The 21,964-nt window shown below is 34.9% G+C and overlaps 1 protein-coding gene across 1 annotated transcript in view; it reads left to right on the top strand.

The window, feature by feature from the left end:
• ODAD2 (outer dynein arm docking complex subunit 2) overlaps nt 1-21,964 on the top strand; it is a 171,504-nt gene that overhangs the window by 86,800 nt on the left and 62,740 nt on the right. The window contains exon 16 of the mRNA XM_054590234.1: nt 1,999-2,113. Within this exon, the coding sequence (XP_054446209.1) occupies nt 1,999-2,113 (115 nt within the window). The remainder of the gene's footprint in view (nt 1-1,998; nt 2,114-21,964) is intronic.

Raw genomic sequence — 21,964 nt, 5'->3', positions numbered from 1 at the left:
TTGGAACTGAGGGAAACTGAAGACAGAAAACCAAGTTTTGTAGCTACTGCAGCAATCCTGATAGGCGGTTGCAAAGACCAGCATTAGGGTGTTGCAAGGAGAATAGAGGAGTATGGGGGTGGGTATCAAGTTATTGTGAAGTAAACATCAACAGTCAATGTCTGGGTGCCGAGGGACGTGGAGGTGGAAGGACAAAATAAAATCTGAAGTTTAACTTTTAATTTTGCCTCTGACTTTGTTAGCTCCTGTGTTTGCAAATGTTTTCTGAAAATGTTTTTCTCCTCTAAGGTTAGTGCTCTGTAATGTACTGAGTTCTCTTCAGACACTAGCAGTGGGGTTACAGTCCTCATCCTTTATAACTAACCAGCTGATGAACTGCATTGGGTTTGGCGTGAGAGCTGGGGCAATAGGTCTGATTTTCATAGTTAATTGTGAAATTTTGCAGGGTGGGGGAGGGGTGGCCTCAAGAATTGGGTTATCCTTTAAACTTGTTTTAAACTGAAAATGTGTGCCATCCAAGTGACTTCCACTGTAACGATAAGTTATCTCCAGCCTTATAGAGATGAATATTACTAATGCAGATTTTATTACTACATTATGAGAGGGTAAGAAATCTATCATTTCATTTGCTGAGAAAATACAGAGACCTGGGGACCAGCACTAATTATGATTTCAGTGACATATGTAAAGCAGTAAGCTAAAAAGTTTGTAAAGTAAATCCTTCTTTGTGAAGTGCTCAGTATCTATTTTTTATAGTTTCCATAAATTGAGAAATAAAACTTTGTTTTCACGCAGAATGAAATCAGAAAGCTTTAGGTTTAGGTTTAGTTAAACTTTAGGTTAAAATACTTTCTCAATACACTTTTTTTCTTATTCAAACTTATTTTTTAAAGAAACAGTTTATATCTTACTATAAGTTATTTGCATTACTGGTTGTTTTATATGGTTATGTGAAAATGACATCCTACTTGGAACCATTGGAATAATACATTTTTTTATCTGGAAAATTCATCTCAGATAATCAAGAAATGTAGATGTAGATGATTTTATGTTTTCAAGAAAAAAATTGAATGGCATTTTAAGCTAGTAGTATTTATTCTATCTGTGGCTAAATACCACATGTGTTTAACGCAAGTTGAGGTTAAAAATTAAAGGAATCTTGATGTTCTTTATCTCTTCTCATCTGCTTTGAGTTTAACATATCTTTCTGAACAAAGCCATGTTTGTAAAGGATATTAAGTTTTGTTTAGCCTTCTTCTCAACTGCAAGTACTCCGTGGACCTTAATGCGAGGTTCTGCTCCCTGGACTGATTGATATATAAACAGAAGACAGATGGTGTAGAGATGACTCTGATGATAATTCATTTTTCAGCTAGTCATGAAGATATTTTGATTACAGAGTATTTAAGTAATTATAACACAGTCTGCAATGTTAGTCTTGCTGAAAAGGGAGCACATGGAAAACAACTTACGTGTTTTTCATGCCTAACAAAGGATGCACTGTGGTGTAATGATTTTAATTCCTAATGCTAGATTAGGACTGGAGGGGTTTAAAATATGTCACATTGTAAGGTAAGTCAGCTAAACACAGACCAAATAAAAAAGGTAACTCCGCAGTTTTGAGGCATAAATATTTGTTTTGGGAAGTATTTAGATGTTACTATGTGAAAGAAAGCAGTATTTTTACATTTAGGTAACAGTCTGTGTACAGCTAATTAAAAAATTACATGGCTTGATTTTAACTTTATGTGAATCGTAGTTCCCATGGAGTTTGCTTTCCATGTCATGAATTTAAAGCCGAAATCAGAACCCTCACAATTCAACAACAGGCTATATCCCTACTGTTGTGAAAGTTTTGAGGAAAAATCCAAGCAAAATATCAGAAGGAGAAAAACTAATTAGAATTGTGGAAATAGATAGACCACTTACATTTCCATTTGCACATATGAATTACAATTTATACCTCTATTTTTTGTTTGCTTGTTTGTTTTACAATAGAATAATTGCTCGCTTAGATGGAGTTCGTTTGTTGTGGTCCTTGCTGAAAAATCCTCAGCCAGATGTGAAGGCCAGTGCGGCTTGGGCCCTCTGTCCCTGCATCCAAAATGCTAAGGTAACAGAATACAGATCAGTTAATTCTGGGATCTCTAATACTATATTGAATAGAGTCGCAACAGGTCAATAATTGCTTTTGACTTATTTTTGGTCAGGTTTATCTAGTGGGAAAGAGCACTGAATATCTGTGCCAAAATAATTTTTGAGCAATGCCTTTTCCTGGTCAGTTTTTAAATGCCAGACGAAACTAGGCTAAGATGGCAGTGCTTATGAAGTCCTGCCTGGCTGGTACAATTGAAACAAGTACCCCAGGTAAATCAAGGTGAAGAGTTGGCCATTTTAATTTCTTGGATGATAAGAAATTTGTCTGCATTCATTAGCTGCTTCCAGAAACGCAAGTTCTATCTTACTTATAGCCTGAAACAACAGTGAAAGATCACTACATTTTTTGTTACCTTGAAAAATTAATTTTACAAATTCCACTTTCTTGTTTACCAATAAGGACTGGATATAAAAACCTCTAGATAAAATGTTTTACGAATACAAACACTGAACTGTAAGTTCCTGAAGTCTTTTAGCTCTTCATTTGTAAATTTCATTATCTTTAAAAGTTCCTTTTCAGCGTATTTTGGTTTTGTTAAATTTTTGGCTATAGGTTTATAGATGTCCCTTTAAGATTTTTCTTGCTAGAAAGATATTTTTCTCTGTTCAATATTTTTATTTTATTTTATTTACTTTTTATTTATTGATTTTAGAGACAGAGGGGAAGGAAGGGGTGGGGGAGAGAAAGAGAGAAAGAAATGTCTATTTGTTGTTCTACTCATTCGTGCATTTATTGGTTGACTCTTGTATGTGCCCTGACCAGGAATTAAGCCCACAACCTTGGTGTATTGGGATGATGCTTTAACCAACTAAGCTACCCGGCCAGGGCTCTCTGCTGAATATTTTTATCTAAAGGATTTAATTTCTATAATAAATATAATGTGACTCTAAATATCATCCTAAATATTTGTGACTATAAAACAATCTTTTGTAAAAAGTGAATTGTGTTGTATACTAATAGTAGAGGGAGACCTCTTACAAACTGGTTAATAGAAAACCATTTTTTACATTAGCAAAATAATAAATAAAAATAAAACACCTCAAATGTTAACCTACAGGACAATGGACAGCAGTCATATATCATGTGGCAGCGAAAAATAAATGTTTTTTAGCAAGCTATACATCAATGTCGCTATATCTCATAAACATATTGAGCAAAATAAAAAGTTTCAGAAGTAGATATACAATATAATTCTTATTATACAGGATTCAAAGAAAATTTTGAAATGCAAAATATAAATGATATTATTTGGGGAACAAGAAAGAAGCCTATTGGGGAAAGTACTACACGTCCTTGAAGGATATCCTCATTAGTTATATGAACTAATCAGCCCAGCCCTTCTATCATGATATGAACAACTAAGGATCAGCAAATATTTAAAGAAAGCTAATGATATTGGAGACAAGCCCAGATTAGAAAGAAGAACGAACTTTAAAGGAAACAAAGATAATGTAAGAAATATAACATAACCTTAAATTTTAAAAATTAATTTACTCAGAATGACCTAAGGGGAATACTCTGCCCAACATGGCTGCTACAAAGAAAGAAGTATTCATGGACTGAGAGAGTATTTTTGGAAGTTAAAACTATATTTGGCAAAATAATAAATTTAATAGAAGAGACAAATACTAGACTGGATATGACTAAGTAATACTCTGGAAGAGAAAGTCTAGTAAATAACTAAGAATGTAAAATAAAATTAAAAAGACAATAGGACTTGAAACATGCAAAAATAAAGACAGCAATGGAAAGAAAGAAACAATCATTTAAAAAAATGTGTGTGTGGGTGTGGGGAAGTTTCTGTAAACTGAAGAGATAAGGAAAGATTACAGTCTTCAGTTTGAAAAGACTCACTTAGTGCCAAGCAGGGAAAGCAACATTATCTATGCTTGACACAGATTCAAATTTGATGTTTCCAGAGTCTAAAGGAAGGAAAAAAAGTTACATAAGAATAACAATTATACCAGTATTAGACTTAACATCATTTGCAATAAACTCTAAAAGAAAATGGACTTTTAGGAGAAAATATTTTTTATTCTAAAATATATATCCAGCAAAACTAGTACTTAACTGAGTGTAAAGACTGAATAAACACATTTTTTTTTTAGAATTGTCAGGACTCAGGAAACATCACAAATGAACTGTTTCTGAAACGAATACTTTAGAATATTTTCCAAGAAAGCGTAAGTTTCTAAGAAAAAGAATAATGAGTTATAGAAACAATAATGAACAAATAATTAGAATTTATAGTCAAATATGAATTTGTGTTGATAATATATCTTTCAAATTATTAAGAATTTCTTAAAAAGTAATGGCATAAAATAAAATAAAAGCAGACATCACCACAGTAACAATTCATATGATTTAAAAAACTAGTTAGGTAGTGGAAGGCAATAGGTAAAATATACTAAAGGTTTTTACTTTTTCCGGGGAACGATGTTATGGATACTGGTTGATTATCCATAATCACCAAAAATGTAAATTTAAATATAGAAGCCAATATTATCATCGGTGAGATACCATTTTATATAGTTAATATTTCTACTTAGTGCTTTTATTATGTGTAAATTATGCCGTTAGTCTTAGGGACTTTAACTCCAAATCGGCCTACTTACTATTTGGCCTTAGGAGATGTTCCAATATATTCATATTCGGTATTTCTGCCCAGAATTTCTGTCTGGAATAGCCAACTGATCCCCTATGCTAGCAACCTAAATTGAACCACATTCAAACTTTAAACACAACACAGCCTGCCTCTCTTCAAGCTCTTTGCCCCAAGACCTAGACTAGGTCCAAGTCTCCACGAAGACCCCCTATTTGTTCCATTTTTCTTAACTTCTCCCGCCCACTGCATGCTGTGAACTCCTACCAATTTAGTGTTTTTGAATTCTTCTCAAGAAGGAGAAACTTAGTTCCCTTATCACGCCTGAGGGAAAGATGGACTCATGAAGAATAGATCTCTGCTTGTTCACTTCACTTCCAAGAAGACTTTTTGCGTGATTCCTTTGTGAAGAAAAACCCCCATGGCTCCTGAAAATACAGGCTGTTTTAAACTTGGAGAACTTCAAAAATGTAATGCTACAAACTTTGAAATCTGTTATTTGGTCTACCACTCTGGGGGTATATTTTAAAAATGTCTTTGGTGCATGTGCCATTTGGAGGACCATTTGGTGGGGTACCATTGTGTCGATAATGGGGAAGGCTCTGCATGTGCGCGGGAAGGGCTACATGGGCCATCTCAGTACCTTCTGCTCACTTCTGCTGTGAACCTAAAACTGCTCTAAAAATAGTCTGTTGTTTTGAAAGAGCCTTTTAAAAATCATTTGAAAGTTTTATTATTTAACTCTCTTTTATACTTGTTCAGTTTTAGAAACTTTGAAGTAAAATTTTAACTGTAATGCTTTCAGTCAGTGCCATCTTCAATGAGAAATTTAAAAGTTAAAATTAAAAAAATGTTTTTCAAAATTCACAAAACTAAACAAGTGAAAATGAAATGTATATAATTGCATTTTCAAATGTTGAGGCTTTTATACTTCTGAAGGAATTATAGGATAAAACTGCACTAAGACTTTGGGGCCATGCTATATTTATCTTAAGCTTTAAACAATGTTTAAACAACGTTGCTTAAACAGCATTTTACATTTTATTGATTAATCCTTTTCAGACTAAACCAAATCAGTATTTAAAATCCATGAATTATTGATCTATTTGTTTTTATAATACTTATACCAAAAATGAATCACAAATCAAAAATAGAAAAGGTTTTGTACTTGATTCAATTTTTAACTTATGACACAGGAATCTAAGGGTTGAATGAGCTTTCCTGTCAGTTTCATCCTGTGTTACAGCAAAGGAGCACAACATCGTCTGTTACTTTCCTTGGCTGCCTTTAGGTACCTGTGAAAGCCCCAAGATATAAAATGATGCCAGAGAGAAACATATTGTAATATTAATAGTTATTGGACTGCATTTATACTTATAAGCATTTACATTTAAATTTTCCATTTTGCCTTGAAGAGCTGTGTGGCAATGCATGAATGTAGTAAAATTAAAAGTTAGCGATGATTAATTTAATCTCTGGGTATATCAAATAATTTCATTAATTCAGTAACATTTATTTAGCACTAACTCTTTGCTGAACCCTGTGAAGGTACACATTATATTTTGTACAGCCTCCTTTTTTATGCATCTCAACCTTCATGCAATTAAGTTTCCAGTTTTTAAAAAACAGTGGGAGGTTAAATGAAACAAACTTTTACTTGAGCCTTTCTAGAATGTTCTTTCACATAGGGAGAGCAAATAAACTTACCTTTAACCTATTGGTAAAAATTTGACCATTTTCCCAGGGATATGTTTTTATAATTGACGTTGTGTCATAGGTGAAAGAGCAGTATTTGCCTTGGTCATTTGTAAAGTCATAGTGCATTTTACAATCAATTGCCGTTTAGATTAGCTTAAATAATGTGGATTAAGAGACTTGTAAATGTTTGTATGTATGGAATTTCTTTATGATCGTATTCTATATCACCATCCAAAACTTATCCCACTTGATTAAATTCAATTTAGCATTTTAAAGTAGCATTTTATATATTGTTTTTAAGTAAATTAAAATTGTTTGCTAATAGAATTATACATTCTCAGGAAGAGTAAAGGCAGGAAGTGGGGTTTTTGTTTGTTTGTTTGTTGTTTTGTTTTTTTTTTTTTTAGTATGCTAGGCCCTCAGCTTGCTAAAAATATTAGAACCAGACAAGATCATGCCAGAAATGTTGGCCCATTCTTTCCTCCATCTCCCCACCACTCCCCCATTCAGGTAAGGTTTCTAAGAAAAGTTGCCTTTTATTTTTTAAGAAAGCATTTCCACCTTTTTTTACATAAGATACTTTGCAAGTCATTTTAGACTTATTAAGTGATGAATCATAGGATTTGGCATTATTTTGAAATAAATAACCTCTTTGTCTGGATTATCGGCACTGGCAGTAATGCCGCAGAAACCGGCCATAGTCAGTGATAGCGGAGAGCGGCGCGCAGGGGAGGAGAGCACAAGCACGTCTTCAGACAAGTTGCTGCCCCTTCAGGGTCCTGCCGCGATTGCGAGGCATGGCGAAACCTAAGCTCACGATGTATGTGTCCATGTGGAATGGATACGGTGAAATGGCAATCGTTTGAAACAGATGTTATCCATTTTTTATATTGTTAACAGCATACATATTAGAACACATTGTCAGATCTATCTGTGAAGAAAATGAGATGTAATAATACTTCTGGTGAATATGTTGCATCTTTTCCTACTTGGAAATATTTAAAGCTACCGATCAGTGAATGAGCCAGGCAATCAAGTACCACAGTCAAAGACTTCAGTAATAAATTGTGGGATAATTGAGACAAAAAGATTGATGATGTAAGTTTGCATGGTAATTATTTTGTTGTTATGTGCATGAAACAAATGGAATGTGGAATTTTCATAATATCCTACACTTTCACTAGTAGACCAGTGTCTCAATTAGAAGGTTTGAAAATTTCCTTCATTTTGAAGAAAGTCAGTATTTAATAGTTTTTGGTAGCTTATCAGTGATAAAGTAAATCTCTTAGTGAAAAAAGTATATTTTGCCAGCTTGATAATTATCTGTCCTTTCTTTATATGATTAGAAAATCAAAGTGTGAACTGTGCATTTGTTTTATGGTCTTGTATAAAACTCAAAAGTTTATCTAAGACAAAAAAACAAAGAAGACCATCTTTAAAAATTACTCAGTGTTCAGTCTATCAAGAACTGAAACAAAGAGAGCTGAACTAAAGTGAACTAATTACAGAAAATTCAGTGCATATTTTTCAAATTTTTATTTCAGTGTGTACCATTTAAAGTGTTTTCTGGGTTAGACATAAGGAAAGTTTATGTTGTTGTTTTTCAGTTAAGATTGCTAAAAAGGACAGATCCTAAGATTTGACCTCTGCGGTGATCTTATTTAGTAAACTTCCTGAGCTTCAAGTATGCTCGCAGACAAGTAACTGCTTTGTGAAAGTGGGAGAGATTTGTAACTGAAAGTGAAAAGCTGTTCCTTTCAAGCTGAACGATCAAACACATTTTTTGAGAAAAACAGTGGTTGAACAGGTGTTTAGTATTAGGAACTTGTGATGTAAAGAATGCAACAACTGAATCTGGCAAAAATCCATGTAGTATTAAATTCTTTGTTCATAAGAAGCAAAGCTCTAGGCTGCAGAAAGTCAAATCAAATTTGTGCAAAATGCAAAATCTCGTATAAAAATGTATAATTGTGTTACATCATTTACAATCATTTTCATGCCTTTTGCCCACATTTATATAAAAATATCACTGCATTTTTATATTTCTTTTTGTCAGTGTTGCAAGATAGTGTTTAATTTCCTCAGTTGTTTCTTTTGTTAAGGACTAAAAGATATTTATTAAGAAAAAAGTAAAAGTTAATACTTTTAGCCCTTTCATAAGAAGCGATTCACAGAAGTCATATTAATTTATAATCACCACTTCCTTATAAGTTAGATAGGAAACAGATATTCTTATTTTAGAATAAATGCTCTGAATGTGTAAGTAAGTTGTAGTATTAGGAAGAAAACTTAAATAATCTCTTTCAAATCAGTAATAAATCTATGAGATAATTTGCATTGTAACCTTCTTAAACTTAATTTTGCTAGTTGTTTAGAAAATAATGTCTGGTTTTGAATGTTGATCTTGGAGGAAAAAAAAATCTCTGGTAATTTTAAAACCAGTGGCCTTAGGATCAGCTCTAAACAGAGAAGCCAGTCAAAGATATTTGAGCATGATTACTCCAAGGAGAAGAGAAGAAATTAATTTCTGTGAGGTCCAAATACAAGCTTGGGCAGTTTTAGTCAGGAATGTTGAGTGCTGTGTAGATGAGGCCAACCTCCCGACTACAGGTGTGACAGAACACAGCTGATCAAACAGGACAGGAATTTGACATCACTCCCTGTTTAACTTCAGCTGCCCAATGAGCCATGCCCAATCAGTAAGCCACAGAGAACCTGGAGGAGCCTTGTGTAGGCGGAGCAGTTTCATACTAAGAATCCTGCCATAAACACGTTTATGAGCTTGGATTTGGTCATGTTTGGGCCCAGAATGTATAGCTGTCCAACAATGTGCCAAAGACTCTGTACTTTTTTCCCCCAATCTAAAACCTCTTTAAAATATGATTTGTGTTTTTCGTTCTGCCTGCCTATTTTGGGTCTGCTATCATTTTTAACTCACCAAACATATAGTTCTCAGTGTGCTGTTCCTCTGGCCCCCGGTCCCTAAAATCCTAAAAGAATAAAGTGAACTATATTACAAATTATTTTCTGTATGCCAGATTTTCAAGTGGGGATAGGAAGGGCCAGAACAAAAGCGAGGGTGTTAAGAAGCTTCTCCAGATCACAGCTAAAAGTGTCACCATTAGCATTTAGCTAGAAAAGGGGAGCAAAGGGACTTAGAAACTGAGCTGGATAAACTGGTGGACATAAATAAGCCTTTTTGCTTCACCAGGAAGCTACCACTCTTCACCTCCGAGGGGATCATGGCATTGCTCCACCAAGGGGATTAACATTCTTCCCTTCCCCTACTCCGGTACCAGATTGTTGGGAGGCACAGAGGAAGATGCTGGACTATTGAGCCCTATCAGTTTAACTAGGAGGTACAAACCCATTATGGGCTGGTAAAAGCTTGGGAAGTTGATTGGTCATTTTGAGGGGGCACCTGGTCTGTGCCAAGCCCAGGCTGATGTGGTCCCAGGGGAACAAAGAATCTCTCTCTCTCTCTCTCTCTCTCTCTCTCTCTCTCTCTCTCTCGCCCCTCTCTCCCCAACCCTCATCCGGTGATGCACTGGCCTTATTTGTTCATGTGTTCCCTCACCCAGGAACACATGACCATGTGGGTCTAGCAACTACCGGGCCTGTGGCAGATGGCGTGGGCTCCAAAATGACAAAGCTCTCTCCCGCTTGCCTGATGACGCACACTTGCATGGTGTATGGACCTGCCCTCTCTGTAGCTGTGTGGCCTCTACATGCATGCTCCGGGAGGGAGCCTGAACACTGCAACACAGCAGTGGACTGCAATGGGAAACACACACTAAGCTAGCTGGATGCTGCACTGGATTGGACAGGCCTGTAACATGGAGCAGAAACTCTGGACAATGGCTTTTGCTTTGGCCTTGCTGAGGTTAATGTTGGAATTTTTCACGGCAAGGTAGATAGAGATAAGACATTGGGAAGTCAGGAAGGAGCCCCCTTAATTTTACATCATCAATATACCATATGAAAGAGTCCCATCCTCCCATGCAGGCCTCAGGAAATTCTTTTCCTCTAGACACTGAGAGAACTTGTTTTCCACAGATAACAAAAGGACCACTATCTATAGGTCAAACTTGTTGCTTTCACTTGAATTCTTCTCCTCTGCTGCTGCTTTCCTATTCCATGCTTCTTAGCCCCAACTTCAAAAAGGGCTGCAATGGAGTTTGCTAGTCTAGGGAGGGGAAAGACTAACAGAGATTAGTAAACAAAATTGAAAGTTACAACTGAAGGTATAACTTATTCTAAATAGGTATGTACAAAATTGTGCGAACAATTAGCTACTTATGAAACCATTCACCCATTTAATTTTGAAAGTACCGTTATCAGTAATGTTACTTTATTATAGAACCTCTTCCATTAAATTAATTATATCATTCTATCTACCTTAGCCAGAAACACCCAAGAGCACACATTGCACTTCGTCACTGTCAGAATTCATTGCCTCAGATCTCATTGGGACCTTAGTTCCTAGTCACCAGGTTGTATCCCTCCACTTCTCTAGGCACATAGCTTCACACAAGAAATATCCATAGGCAACAGTTGGTAGTAATATTTTTTGTATTACTTTTTTTATTGCCTCCTTTTATGTATGTGGAAGCCCTTCTGTTACCTTTGTTTTCAAGAAGTGAACTATATTTGGGTTCCCTCTTTGGAATACTTTTATTATACTGCTTCTGGACCCTAAACTCAGGATGCTCATGACTTCAGCTGCATTGTATTTTGGATTATTTTCTTCTAAGAGTATTATAGTTCAAGGTTTACAAGTAAGTGTTTAGTTCATTTTGAGTAATTTTTTATATGATATAACATAAGGGTCCAACTTCATTCTTTTGTATATGAAATTCCAGTGTTCCCAGGGTCATTTATTGAAGATTTTACTTTTCCCATTGAATGTTCCTGGGAGTATTTTGGTCATGACAGAATGGCTTTGTTAAATATCATTTAAAATAATAGACAAGGGATTATTTCTGGGTCTCTATTCTGTTTTATTGGTCTACATGCTTGTTTTTATATCACACTCACACTCTTTTGATTACTGTGGCTTTGTAGTATGTTTTGAAATCAGGATATGTGAGACCTCCAATTTTGTTCTTCTTTTTCGAGATTGTTTTGGCTATTTAGGGTCCTTTGAGATTATGTATGGATATTAGAATGGATTTTTCTATTTCCACAAAAAAATTGTGATTTTGATAGGGATTGTATTGAACCTATAGATCACTGTGGGTAGTATTGACCTGTTAACAATGTTAAGTCTTTTAGTCTAAGAACAAAAGATGTATTTTTTAATTATTTTTGTTGACATTATTACAGATGCCCCCCATTTTCTCCCCTTTGTCTCCCTCTACCCAGCCCTTACTGCCCCCCCCGCGGTGTTCACCACAGTGTTGTCTGTGTCTATGGGCTGTGCATATATGTATGTATGATCTTTGGCTCGTCTCTTCCAGTTACCCCCACCACTTCCCTTCCGAGATCTGTCAGTCTGTTCCATGTGTCCATGCCTCTGGTTTTATATTGTTAGCCAGTTTATTTTGTTCATTAGATTACGCATATGAGTGCAATCATATGTTATTTGTTTTCTTTTTCTGACTGGCTTATTTTGCTTAACATAATAATCTCCAGGTCCATCCATGCTATCACAAAGGGTAAGAGTTCTTTCTTTTTTTATAGCTGGGTACTCTTCCATTGTGTAAATATATCACAGCTTTTTTATACACTCATCTACTGATGGGCATTTGCGTTGTTTCCAGATCTTGGCTGTTGTAAATAATGCTGTTATGAACATAGTTGTGCGTATATTTTTTTCTGATTGGTGTTTTGAGATTCTTAGGATATATTCCCAGAAGTGAGATCGTAGGGTCAAATGCAGTTCCATTTTTAATTTTTTGAAGAAACTCCATATTCTTTTCCACAATGGCTACACCAGTCTGCCTTCCAACCAGCAGTGCACGAGGGTTATTTTTCTCCATATCCTTGCCAACACTTGTTGTTTGTTGGTTTATTAATAGTAGACATTAATAGTGGTAGGTGTGAAGTGTTACCTCATGGATGTTTTCATTTACATCGCTCTGATAATTAGTGATGTTGAGCATGTTTTCATATGTCTACTGACCATCTGTGTGTCCTCTTTGGAGAAGTGTCTATTCAGGTCCTTTGTCCATTTTTTAATTGAATTGTTTCTATTCTTGGTGTTGAGTTGTGTAAATTCTTTATAGATTTTGGGGACTAACCCCTTATCAGATGTATCATTGGCAAATATGTTCTCTCGTGTGATGGGGCCCTTTTCACTTTGTTGATGGTTTCTTTTGCTGTGCAGAAGCTTTTCAGTATTGTGTAGTCCCATTTTTAAAATTTTTTTCCTGTGTTTCCATTGCCTTAGAAGACATAATCAGCAAAAATATTTCTCTGAGAGATGTCTGAGATTTTACAGACTATGTTTTCTTCTAGGATTTTTATGGTTTTGCAACTTACATTAAAATCTTTTATCCATTTTGAGTTTATTCTTGTGTATGGTGTAAGTTGGTGGTTTATTTTTATTTTTTTGCACATGCATGTCCAATTTTCCCAACACTATTGAAGAGACTATTTTTACTCCATTGTATGCTCTTGGCTCCTTTGTCAAATATTAATTGGTTGTAAAGGCATAGGTTTATTATTTGGCTCTCTGTTCTGTTTCATCAATGTGTATACCTGTTCTTGTGCCTGTACCAGGCTATTGTGATTACAATGGCCTTGTTGTATAGTTTAATATCAGGTATTGTGATCTCTCCAACTTTGTTTTTCTTTCTCATGATTACTAAAGCTATTCAGGATCTTCTTTGATTCTATAAAAATTTTTGGAATATTAGTTCTAGATCTGTGAAATATGCTACTGGTATTTTAAAAGAAATTGTGTTGAATATGTAGATTGCTTTGGGTAGTATGGACATTTTAATGATGTTAATTCTTCCAATCCATGAACAGGAGGATATCTTCCCATTTATTTGTATCTTCTTTAATTTCTTTCAGCAACATTTTGTAGTTTTTAGTGTACTAGTCTTTTGCATTTTAGGCTAAGTCCCTTTCTATGTATTTTATCATATTTAATGCTATCATAAATGGCACTGTTTCCTTAATTTCCGTTTTGGATTTTTCATTATTCCTGTGTAGAAAACAACTTCTACATGTTGATTTTGTGTCTTATAACTTTGCTGAATTCATTTATTAACTCTATTAGTTTGTTTTAGAATCTGTAGGTTTTTCTACATTTAAGATCATTTAATTTGTGAAGAGAGATAATTTTACTATCTCCAATATGGAGATTTTTTATTTCTTTGTCTTCTCTTTCAGCAGTTTGATTATAATGTGTCTCAGTGTATATCTCTTCAGGTTTACCCTAAAGTATGCTGAGTCTCTAGTGTGTGCCCTTTCCCAAGGAGACAAAAAGATATTGCTAAGACCTATGCCAGAGAGTTTACTGCCTATGTTTTCTTCTAGGAGTTTTATGGTTTCAGGTCTTACATGTAAGCTTTTAATCTATTTTGAGTTTATTTTTGTATATGGTGTAAGAAAGTGGTCCCATTTCATTTTTTAATGTTTCTGACTAATTTTACTAATACCACTTATTGAACAGACTGTCATTTCCCCATTGCATATTCTTCCCTCCTTTGTCATCGATTAATTAACCATATAAGTGAGGGTTTATTTCTGGGCTTTCTGTTCAGTTCCATTGATCTCTGTGCCTGTTTTTGTGCTGGCTCTGATTTGATTATTATAGCTTTGTAGTATAGTTTGAAATTAGGGAGTATATACTTTCAACTTTATTCTTTCTCAAAATTGCTTTGGCTATTTAGGATCTTTTGTGATTGCATATAAATCTTAGGATTATTGTCTGAGTTCTGAGAAGGATGCATTTAATAGTTTGATGGGATTGCATTGAATATGTAGATTGCTTTGGGTAATATGGACATTTTAATAACATTAATTCTTCCAGTACATGAGCATGATATATCTTTTCATTTATTTGTTTCCTCTTCAATGTATTACATTTTTCAGAGTACAAGCCTTTTATCCCCTTAGTTAAATTTATTCCTAGGTATTTTATTCTTTCTGATAAAAATGTAAATGGAATTATTTTCTTAACTTTTCCTTCTGCTAGTTCATTAGTGTACAGAAATGCATCAAGTTTCTGTATATTAACTTTCTATCCTGAAACTTTACTGAACTCACTAATTCTAGTATTTTTTGGTGAAATCCTTAGGGTTCTCTATATATTGATATCATGTATCTGCAAATAATGACATTATTACTTTTTCCTTTACAATTTGAATGCCTTTTATTTCTTTCTTTCATTTATTTTTCTTATCTGATTGCTCTGGCTAGGACTTCCCATATTATGTTTAACGTAAGCAGGGAGAGTGGGCATTATCTTCTTCCTGGTCTTAGAGGGAAAGCTTTTTCTCACCACTGAGGATGTTGCTGTGGGTTTGTAGTTACTGATCTTCATGAGGTTTCCTTCTATATGATGAGTTATGTACAGCTTTCAAGGCTCTCTTTTTTTAAATATATATTTTATTGATCATGCTATTACGGTTGTCCCATTTTTTTCTCCCCTATATTCCCCTCCACCCTGCACCCCGCCTCCCACTAGCATCCCCCCTTCCCCTGCTTAGTTCATGTGCATGGGTCATCCATATAAGTTCTTTGGTTTCTCCATTTCCTATACTATTCTTAACCTCTCCCTGTCTGTTTTGTACCTACCATTTATGCTTCTTACTCCCTGTACATTTTCTCCCATCCTCCCTCCTCCATATCCCCTCTCATCTCCATTTCTGTGATTCTGTTCTGTTCTAGTTGTTTGCTTAGTTTGTTTTTATTTATTTATTTTTTAGGTTCAGTTGTTGATAGTTGTGAGTTTGTTGTCATTTTACTGTTCATAGTTTTTGATCTTCTTCTTCTTCTTAGACCAACCTCTTTAACATTTCATATAATAAGGGCTTGGTGATGATAAACTCCTTTAACTTTACCTTATCTGGAAAACATTCTATCTGCCCTTCCATTCTAAATGATAGCTATGCTGGATAGAGTAATCTTGGATGTAGATCTTTGCCTTTCATGACTTCGAATACTTCTTTCCAGCCCCTTCTTGCCTGCAAGGTTTCTTTTGAGAAAGCAGCTGATAGTCTTATGGGAACTCCTTTGTAGGTAACTCACTCCTTTCCTCTTGCTGATTTTAAGATTCTCTCCTTATCTTTAATCTTTGGTGATGTGATTATGATGTTCCTTGGTGTGTGCTTCCTTGGGTCCAACTTCTTGGGGACTCTGAGCTTCCTGGACCTCCTAGAAGTCTATTTCTTTGGCCAGATTGGAGAAGTTCTCCTAAATTATTTTTTTCAAATAAGTTTTCAGTTTCTTGCTCTTCCTCTTCTCCTTCTGGCACCCCTATGATTCGGATGTTGGAATGTTTTAAGTTGTCCCAGAGGTTCCTGTCGCTCCTCATTTTTTTGAACTTGTGTTTCTTCATTCTGTTCTGGTTGAAAGTTTATCTCTTCCTTCTGCTCCCAATCATTGACTTGAGTCTGGTTTCCTTTCCTTTACTGTTGGTTCCATGTAAATTTTTCTTTATTTCATTTTGCATTGCCTTCAAGGTTCTTTTTTGGCCTTTCACCTATTTGATTATGATGAGTCTAGGTACATATTTCTTAGTTTAAAGACTCCACCCTTTACAACATAACAGGTGTGCTGAGACAAAGAAATATGGCCCAAATGAAAAAACAGATCAAAACTCTAGAAAAAGAGCTAGCGATGAGGAGATAGACAACCTATCAGATGCAGAGTTCGAAACACTGGGTATCAGGATGGTCACAGAATTGACTGAGCTTGGCCCAAAATGGAGGAAGAAATGAAGGCTACATAAAGTGAAATAAAGAAAAATAGAAAGGGAACCAGCAGTGAAGGGAAGGAGACTGAGAGGCACTCAAATCAATGATTTGGAACAACAGGAAGAAATAAACATCCAACCAGAACAGAATGAAGAAACATGAATTCAAAAAAAATGATGACAGGCTTAGGAACCTCTGGGACAACTTTAAGCGCTCCAACATCCAAATCATAGGGCTGCCAGAAGAGGAAAAGCAAAAAGTTGAAAACTTATTTGGACAAATAATGAAGGAAGACTTCCCCAATCTGGTGAGGAAGTAGACTTCCTGGAAGTCCAGGAAGCCCAGAGAGTCCCAAAGAAATTGTACCCAAGGGGGAACACACCAAGGTACATCATAATTAAGTTACCCAAGATTAAAGATAAGGAGAGAATCTTAAAAGCACCAAGAGGAAAGGAGAGTGTTACCTACAAAGGAGTGCCCGTAGACTCTCAGCTGATTTCTCAAAAGAAACCTTATGGGCAAGAAGGGACTGGGAAGAAGTATTCAGTCACTAAAAGCAAGGATCTACATCCAAGAGTATTCTATCCAGCAAAGCTATCATTTAGAATGGAAGGGTAGATAAAATGCTTCCCAGATAAGGTAAAGTTAAAGGAATTCATCATCACCAAGCCCTTATTATATGAAATGTTAAAGGGACTTATCTAAGAAATAGAAGAAGATCAAAAACTATGGACAATCAAATGAAAACAAGCTCATAATTATCAACACCTGAACCTAAAAAACAAACACAAAATGTAAGCAAACAACTAGAACGGAACAATCACAGAAATGGAGATCACGTGGAGGGTTATCAGTGGGGAGGGGGAGAAGAATGGGAGGGGAAAGGTGCAGGGAAGAAGAAGCATAATTGATAGGCATGAAATAGACAGGGGGAGGTTAAGAACAGTATAGGAAATAGAGAATCCAAAGAACTTATATGTATGACCCATGAACATAAAGTAAGGAGGGAGGAGAATGTTGGTGGGCAGGGTGGTGCAGGGTGGAGGGGGGAAAAAGGGGACAAAAAAATGGAGACAACTGTAATAGCATAATCAATAAAATATACTTAAAAATAAATAAAAATTAAAAAAGAAAAGTAAAGGAATTCATTAAGATATTGGTTATAGAGGTTACAATTTCTCATCATATTTGGAAAGCTTTTGCCATTATTTTTTTCAAATATTCTCTCTTGTCTTCTCTTTCTCCTCTTCCAGAATTTCCATATATGTATATTGGTGTCCTGTTGGTCCCTGAGGATGTGTTTATTTTTTTTCTTTTTGTTCTTCAGAGTAGGTAATATGAATTGACATATCTTCAAGTTTACTGAATCTCTCTTTTTCCTGCTCAGATGTGATGTTGACCCATTTAGTGAATTTTCCTTCATTTATTGTACTTTTCAATTCAAGTATTTATAATTGATTTCTTTTCACATAATTTAAATCTCTTTATTGATATTCTCTGCTTCTTGATATATTGTTATCAGACTTTAATTGTTTAATCACGGTTTCCTTTAGTTCCTTGGCGGGGGGGGAATATATATATATATATACACACACACACACACACACACACACACACACACACACACTGATTTAAAGTCTTTATCTAATAAGTCCAACATGGTAAAGGCTTCCTTAGTGTTAGATTTTATTGACTGTTTTCTTTGCCTGGGGCATACTTTGGGACACACTTGGCTATTTTTTAAATGTCTCATAACTTTTTGTTGGAAATGATTTTAAATGATATAATGTAGAACCTCTGAAAATTAGATTTCCCTCTTTTCAGGGTTTATGTTCTTGCTATTTGTTGTTGTTTGGTTGTTTTTTTTTTTCTGTTTTTCGTGGGTTTTTTTTTTTTTTTTGCTAGTGTCTGTTTGTTGGTGACTTTCTTGGATTCATTCTGCAATATCTGTGTTTTTTGCCGGCACGACCACTGGGTTCTCTGCTCAGTTAGTTCATCAGCTAGCCAATGAGTTGACAGAGATTTTCTTAAATGACTTGCAAATTGAGTTTCTCACCCTTTGGTGAGGGTTTCTGTGTGCATTTTATGGTGCACATGGAACACTCCAAAGTATACAACTCTGTCTTACCCCTCACTTCTGCTTTCATAGTACCTCAAGTTCAGTCAGAGGTGAGCAGTTGGACTCTCAGGTCTTTTTTGGACATGTGCATAACCCTTTGAATGTGGCATTTTAGGTCCCCAGGAGTATGTTGGAGTTTTTCAAAGCCCTCTATAGACATCTCATTTTAAAGATTTTCCTTTTAATGTTTTTTTGGCCAGCCTGTTGTCTCAGCTGATATTAACATCTCAAACACGTTTTTGTTAAATAATCGCCACTGATAGACTTTCCTCACTGAGTGAGCCCTGAGGTAAAGACATACCTTTGGAGTTTGTCCTAGATGATACCACTCAGGCTCACTAGTGATCATTCTGTTGGAATGGCGCTCTTTTGGGAGCTCTAAACCTGTCCTTCCCCTTCTGTGTATGCGAGGCTTCCAGTTTTCCCAGACACCATGGTCATAATGCTTTTGGTTTTCAAGGCTGTTGCAGAGCTGGGGATAGGGATATGAGAATAGGCAAAGTTAAAATAATACAGAGCTCACTGTTCTTACTGAGATGCAGACATTGTTTTTGAATAAACACTCACATCAGTTTTTAATTTATTTTGACAGTTCTTAAAAAGTTGATTTTGCCATTATTTTGCCATAATTCTCATTGCTGTTATATAGGATCAGATCATAGAGGATCAGGATACCTCTGTTTATTCTTAAACTAAATATGGGCATTTGAGTTAATCATTTTTACAATGATGCTATGCTTTTGGAAGTAACAGCAACATAATTGGACAATTACCCAGATTGGCTTTTCTTCACTTAGGATACACATACCTTCAGGGCTTTAAAAAATATTCTCATACAAGGGCGCTGATCACTGTTCTATGTGTTGAGATTGAGGTCTAGGCATTCATATTTCTAAGAAATCAACTCATGTGATTATTATGTGAGACCAAGGCTGGGAACCACTGATCTAGATCTTAATCATTTTGAACCCCACAACATAATATCATGCCTGATATTTCTGAGGCTTCTAATCTTCCAAATAAATGAATGAATGTATGAATGAAAGTGTTTTGATGGTATAAATAAACATATTTATTATCTAATGACAAAGATGTATTTGTGGCAACTCATTCTTTTTTAGATTTTAAAAAAAGGATTGAATATGTAGTAAAATATTTATTGCTATCTTAGTTATGTATATGAAAATAATTAGAAAATAATACTAATAGCAGCTATTATCATATTCCAGGCACTTTGAAATATGCTTTATATGTATCCTCTTAACAACCCTTAAGAGATAAATACTACTATTAGTTCTATTTTACAGATGAGGAAATTGAAACTTAGAAGTTAAGCAGCTTGTTCAAAGCCATATAGCTAATTGATGAAGCTGGGATATGCCCCAGGTGTTCTCACTGTGTAATTTAAGCTCTAAACCCAGTGGTTCTCAAACTCTGATGCACACTGGCATCACCTAGAGATCTCTATGGATGCTGGCTTCCACCGCCATACCTTCTGATGTAATTAGTGTGGGGTACAACGTGGGCTTAGGGGATGTTAAAAATTCCCCTGGATGCTTCTCGTGTGCAACAAAGTTTGAGAACTACTGTCTTAAAAACTGTATTTTATGATTACCTGAGGAATTTAACATCAGAATGCTTGGATAAAGTTTTTACTTCAAACTATCCAAATAGCTTGCTTGGTTTCTCAAAGTATTATATAGAAACATATAATGTATATTTTTACATGTTATATAAAAAAAGTTTATCTCTTTCCCTTGAAAATTGTTCAACCCAATTTTGCTAGAATTCCCATAAGGGTAGTATGTGTGAATCCTGGCTGTGTAGTAATTCATTTGTAAAAGATATTAGGATTGTGGCTAATTCAAAGTTTAATGTGAACAAATAGGGTAAAATGACTGCTGAATTAGTGCATACAGTCAGCCACACTAGCAGAAGTATGGTTTCTAGGTCACAGAATATAAGAATTCCACTATACTCTGCCCTATGCAGACCCCGTCTGGAATTCTGTGTTAGTCTTTGGGCATGTTTTAAGAGAAATTTTGATAAATTCAAAATGAGGCCTATGAAAACCACTTAATATGGAAATCAGTCAAAGATACATATTACATAAGATAAGGTAAACAAAATACCAGGCTTTAAATATGAGAACATTCAAGCAAATGAAGATTAGTGACAGTTAGTATAATGTTATATTTCAGGTTCATTATGAGTTGAATAGACTTATCTGCTGAACTGGGAAGCTAACCACTTATTTATACAAAAATGTGATGTAACAGACCCAACAAGTAAACTTTTGCAAAAACAATCTCTTCATAACTGAAAACTCTGTTTTGTTTTTATAAATATGCCATTACATATAGTTAAATATTTTTCTGTCATTTTTTGGTTTCAAGTGTTGTTCTTAGCCTGATCCACGCAATGTGCTCTTCAGATGCAACTGACTAGATGTTAACAGGAAATTGCTTCATTTATCTTAATCTGTGGGTTATTGAGCACCAATGAGAAAAATGTTTAAATAAATAATATTTTTAAATTTAAAAATTATATACATATAAATGCATATGTATATTATAAATAATAACTTTTTATGATAATATGACAAATTTGTTTAGCACCTGTACTACTTATAAATTTCTTTTAAATACATCATTGCTTAAGAAAGTTGTTTAATTAACTCTGTGAGCATCTGGATACACAATAGTACCTCACAATTTAGACCTCCTTGTTAACAAAATATTGCATCTAAAGTAGAATCAACAATGTAAAATGTAAAAATCACAATTGCCTGTGATTTTTAAGAAAATTGTTTAAATTGTTAAATTAGGCTAAGGAAGTGTAAAAAATCAGAATTAGTAAGTGTATTTTCCTTATTTTTCTTGTGATTTAATTGGATTAAGCTGCTCTCAAAGTATAATGCATTTTCTGCCATGGTAGACTATGAGGGCTGCATCATTTATTTTACCTGAAATTTATTTATTTTTCTTTAGTTCAGAAGCGAAAGGGTAAAAATTGATGTTCCAATTTTGATTTTTGAAGAACTACATTGGAAAGTGTAAAGTAATTCTAAATCAGCTATATATAGATTTATGTATTTAAAGCTGTAGGACTTGTTTAGTAGGAAGAGAGCAAGGATCTAATTGTGACAGAGCCATAAGATTGTTTCCTTGAGTATACAATGTGGGGCAAAACTAGGTTTACAGTTGTAGCTATGGAAAATAATACAAGAATTAATAAATAATACAAAAATAAATTCTGTGTTTTGTGTACTTACAACTGTAAACCTACTTTTGCCCCACCCTGTATATAGGTTGTATTTAAAGTTTTAAAAACATTTAACTTATTGAATATACTTTTATTTATTTACTTATTTATTTTTTATTGTTATTCAATTACAGTTGTACCCATTTTCCCCCCATTACTCTCCCCCTCCCTACCCCCGACACCTCCCACATTCAGTCCTCTCCCCTCCCCTGTTGTCTTTGTCCATGGGTCCTTTATATGTGTTCCTTGGT

This window comes from Pteronotus mesoamericanus, unplaced genomic scaffold (genome assembly GCF_021234165.1).
Source record: "Pteronotus mesoamericanus isolate MK-2021 breed Mesoamerican mustached bat unplaced genomic scaffold, CSHL_Meso_final contig_130, whole genome shotgun sequence".
Lineage (NCBI taxonomy): Eukaryota > Metazoa > Chordata > Mammalia > Chiroptera > Mormoopidae > Pteronotus > Pteronotus mesoamericanus.
The sequence above is the reverse complement of the archived record's forward strand: the minus strand, read 5'-3'. Positions and strand labels throughout refer to the sequence as shown.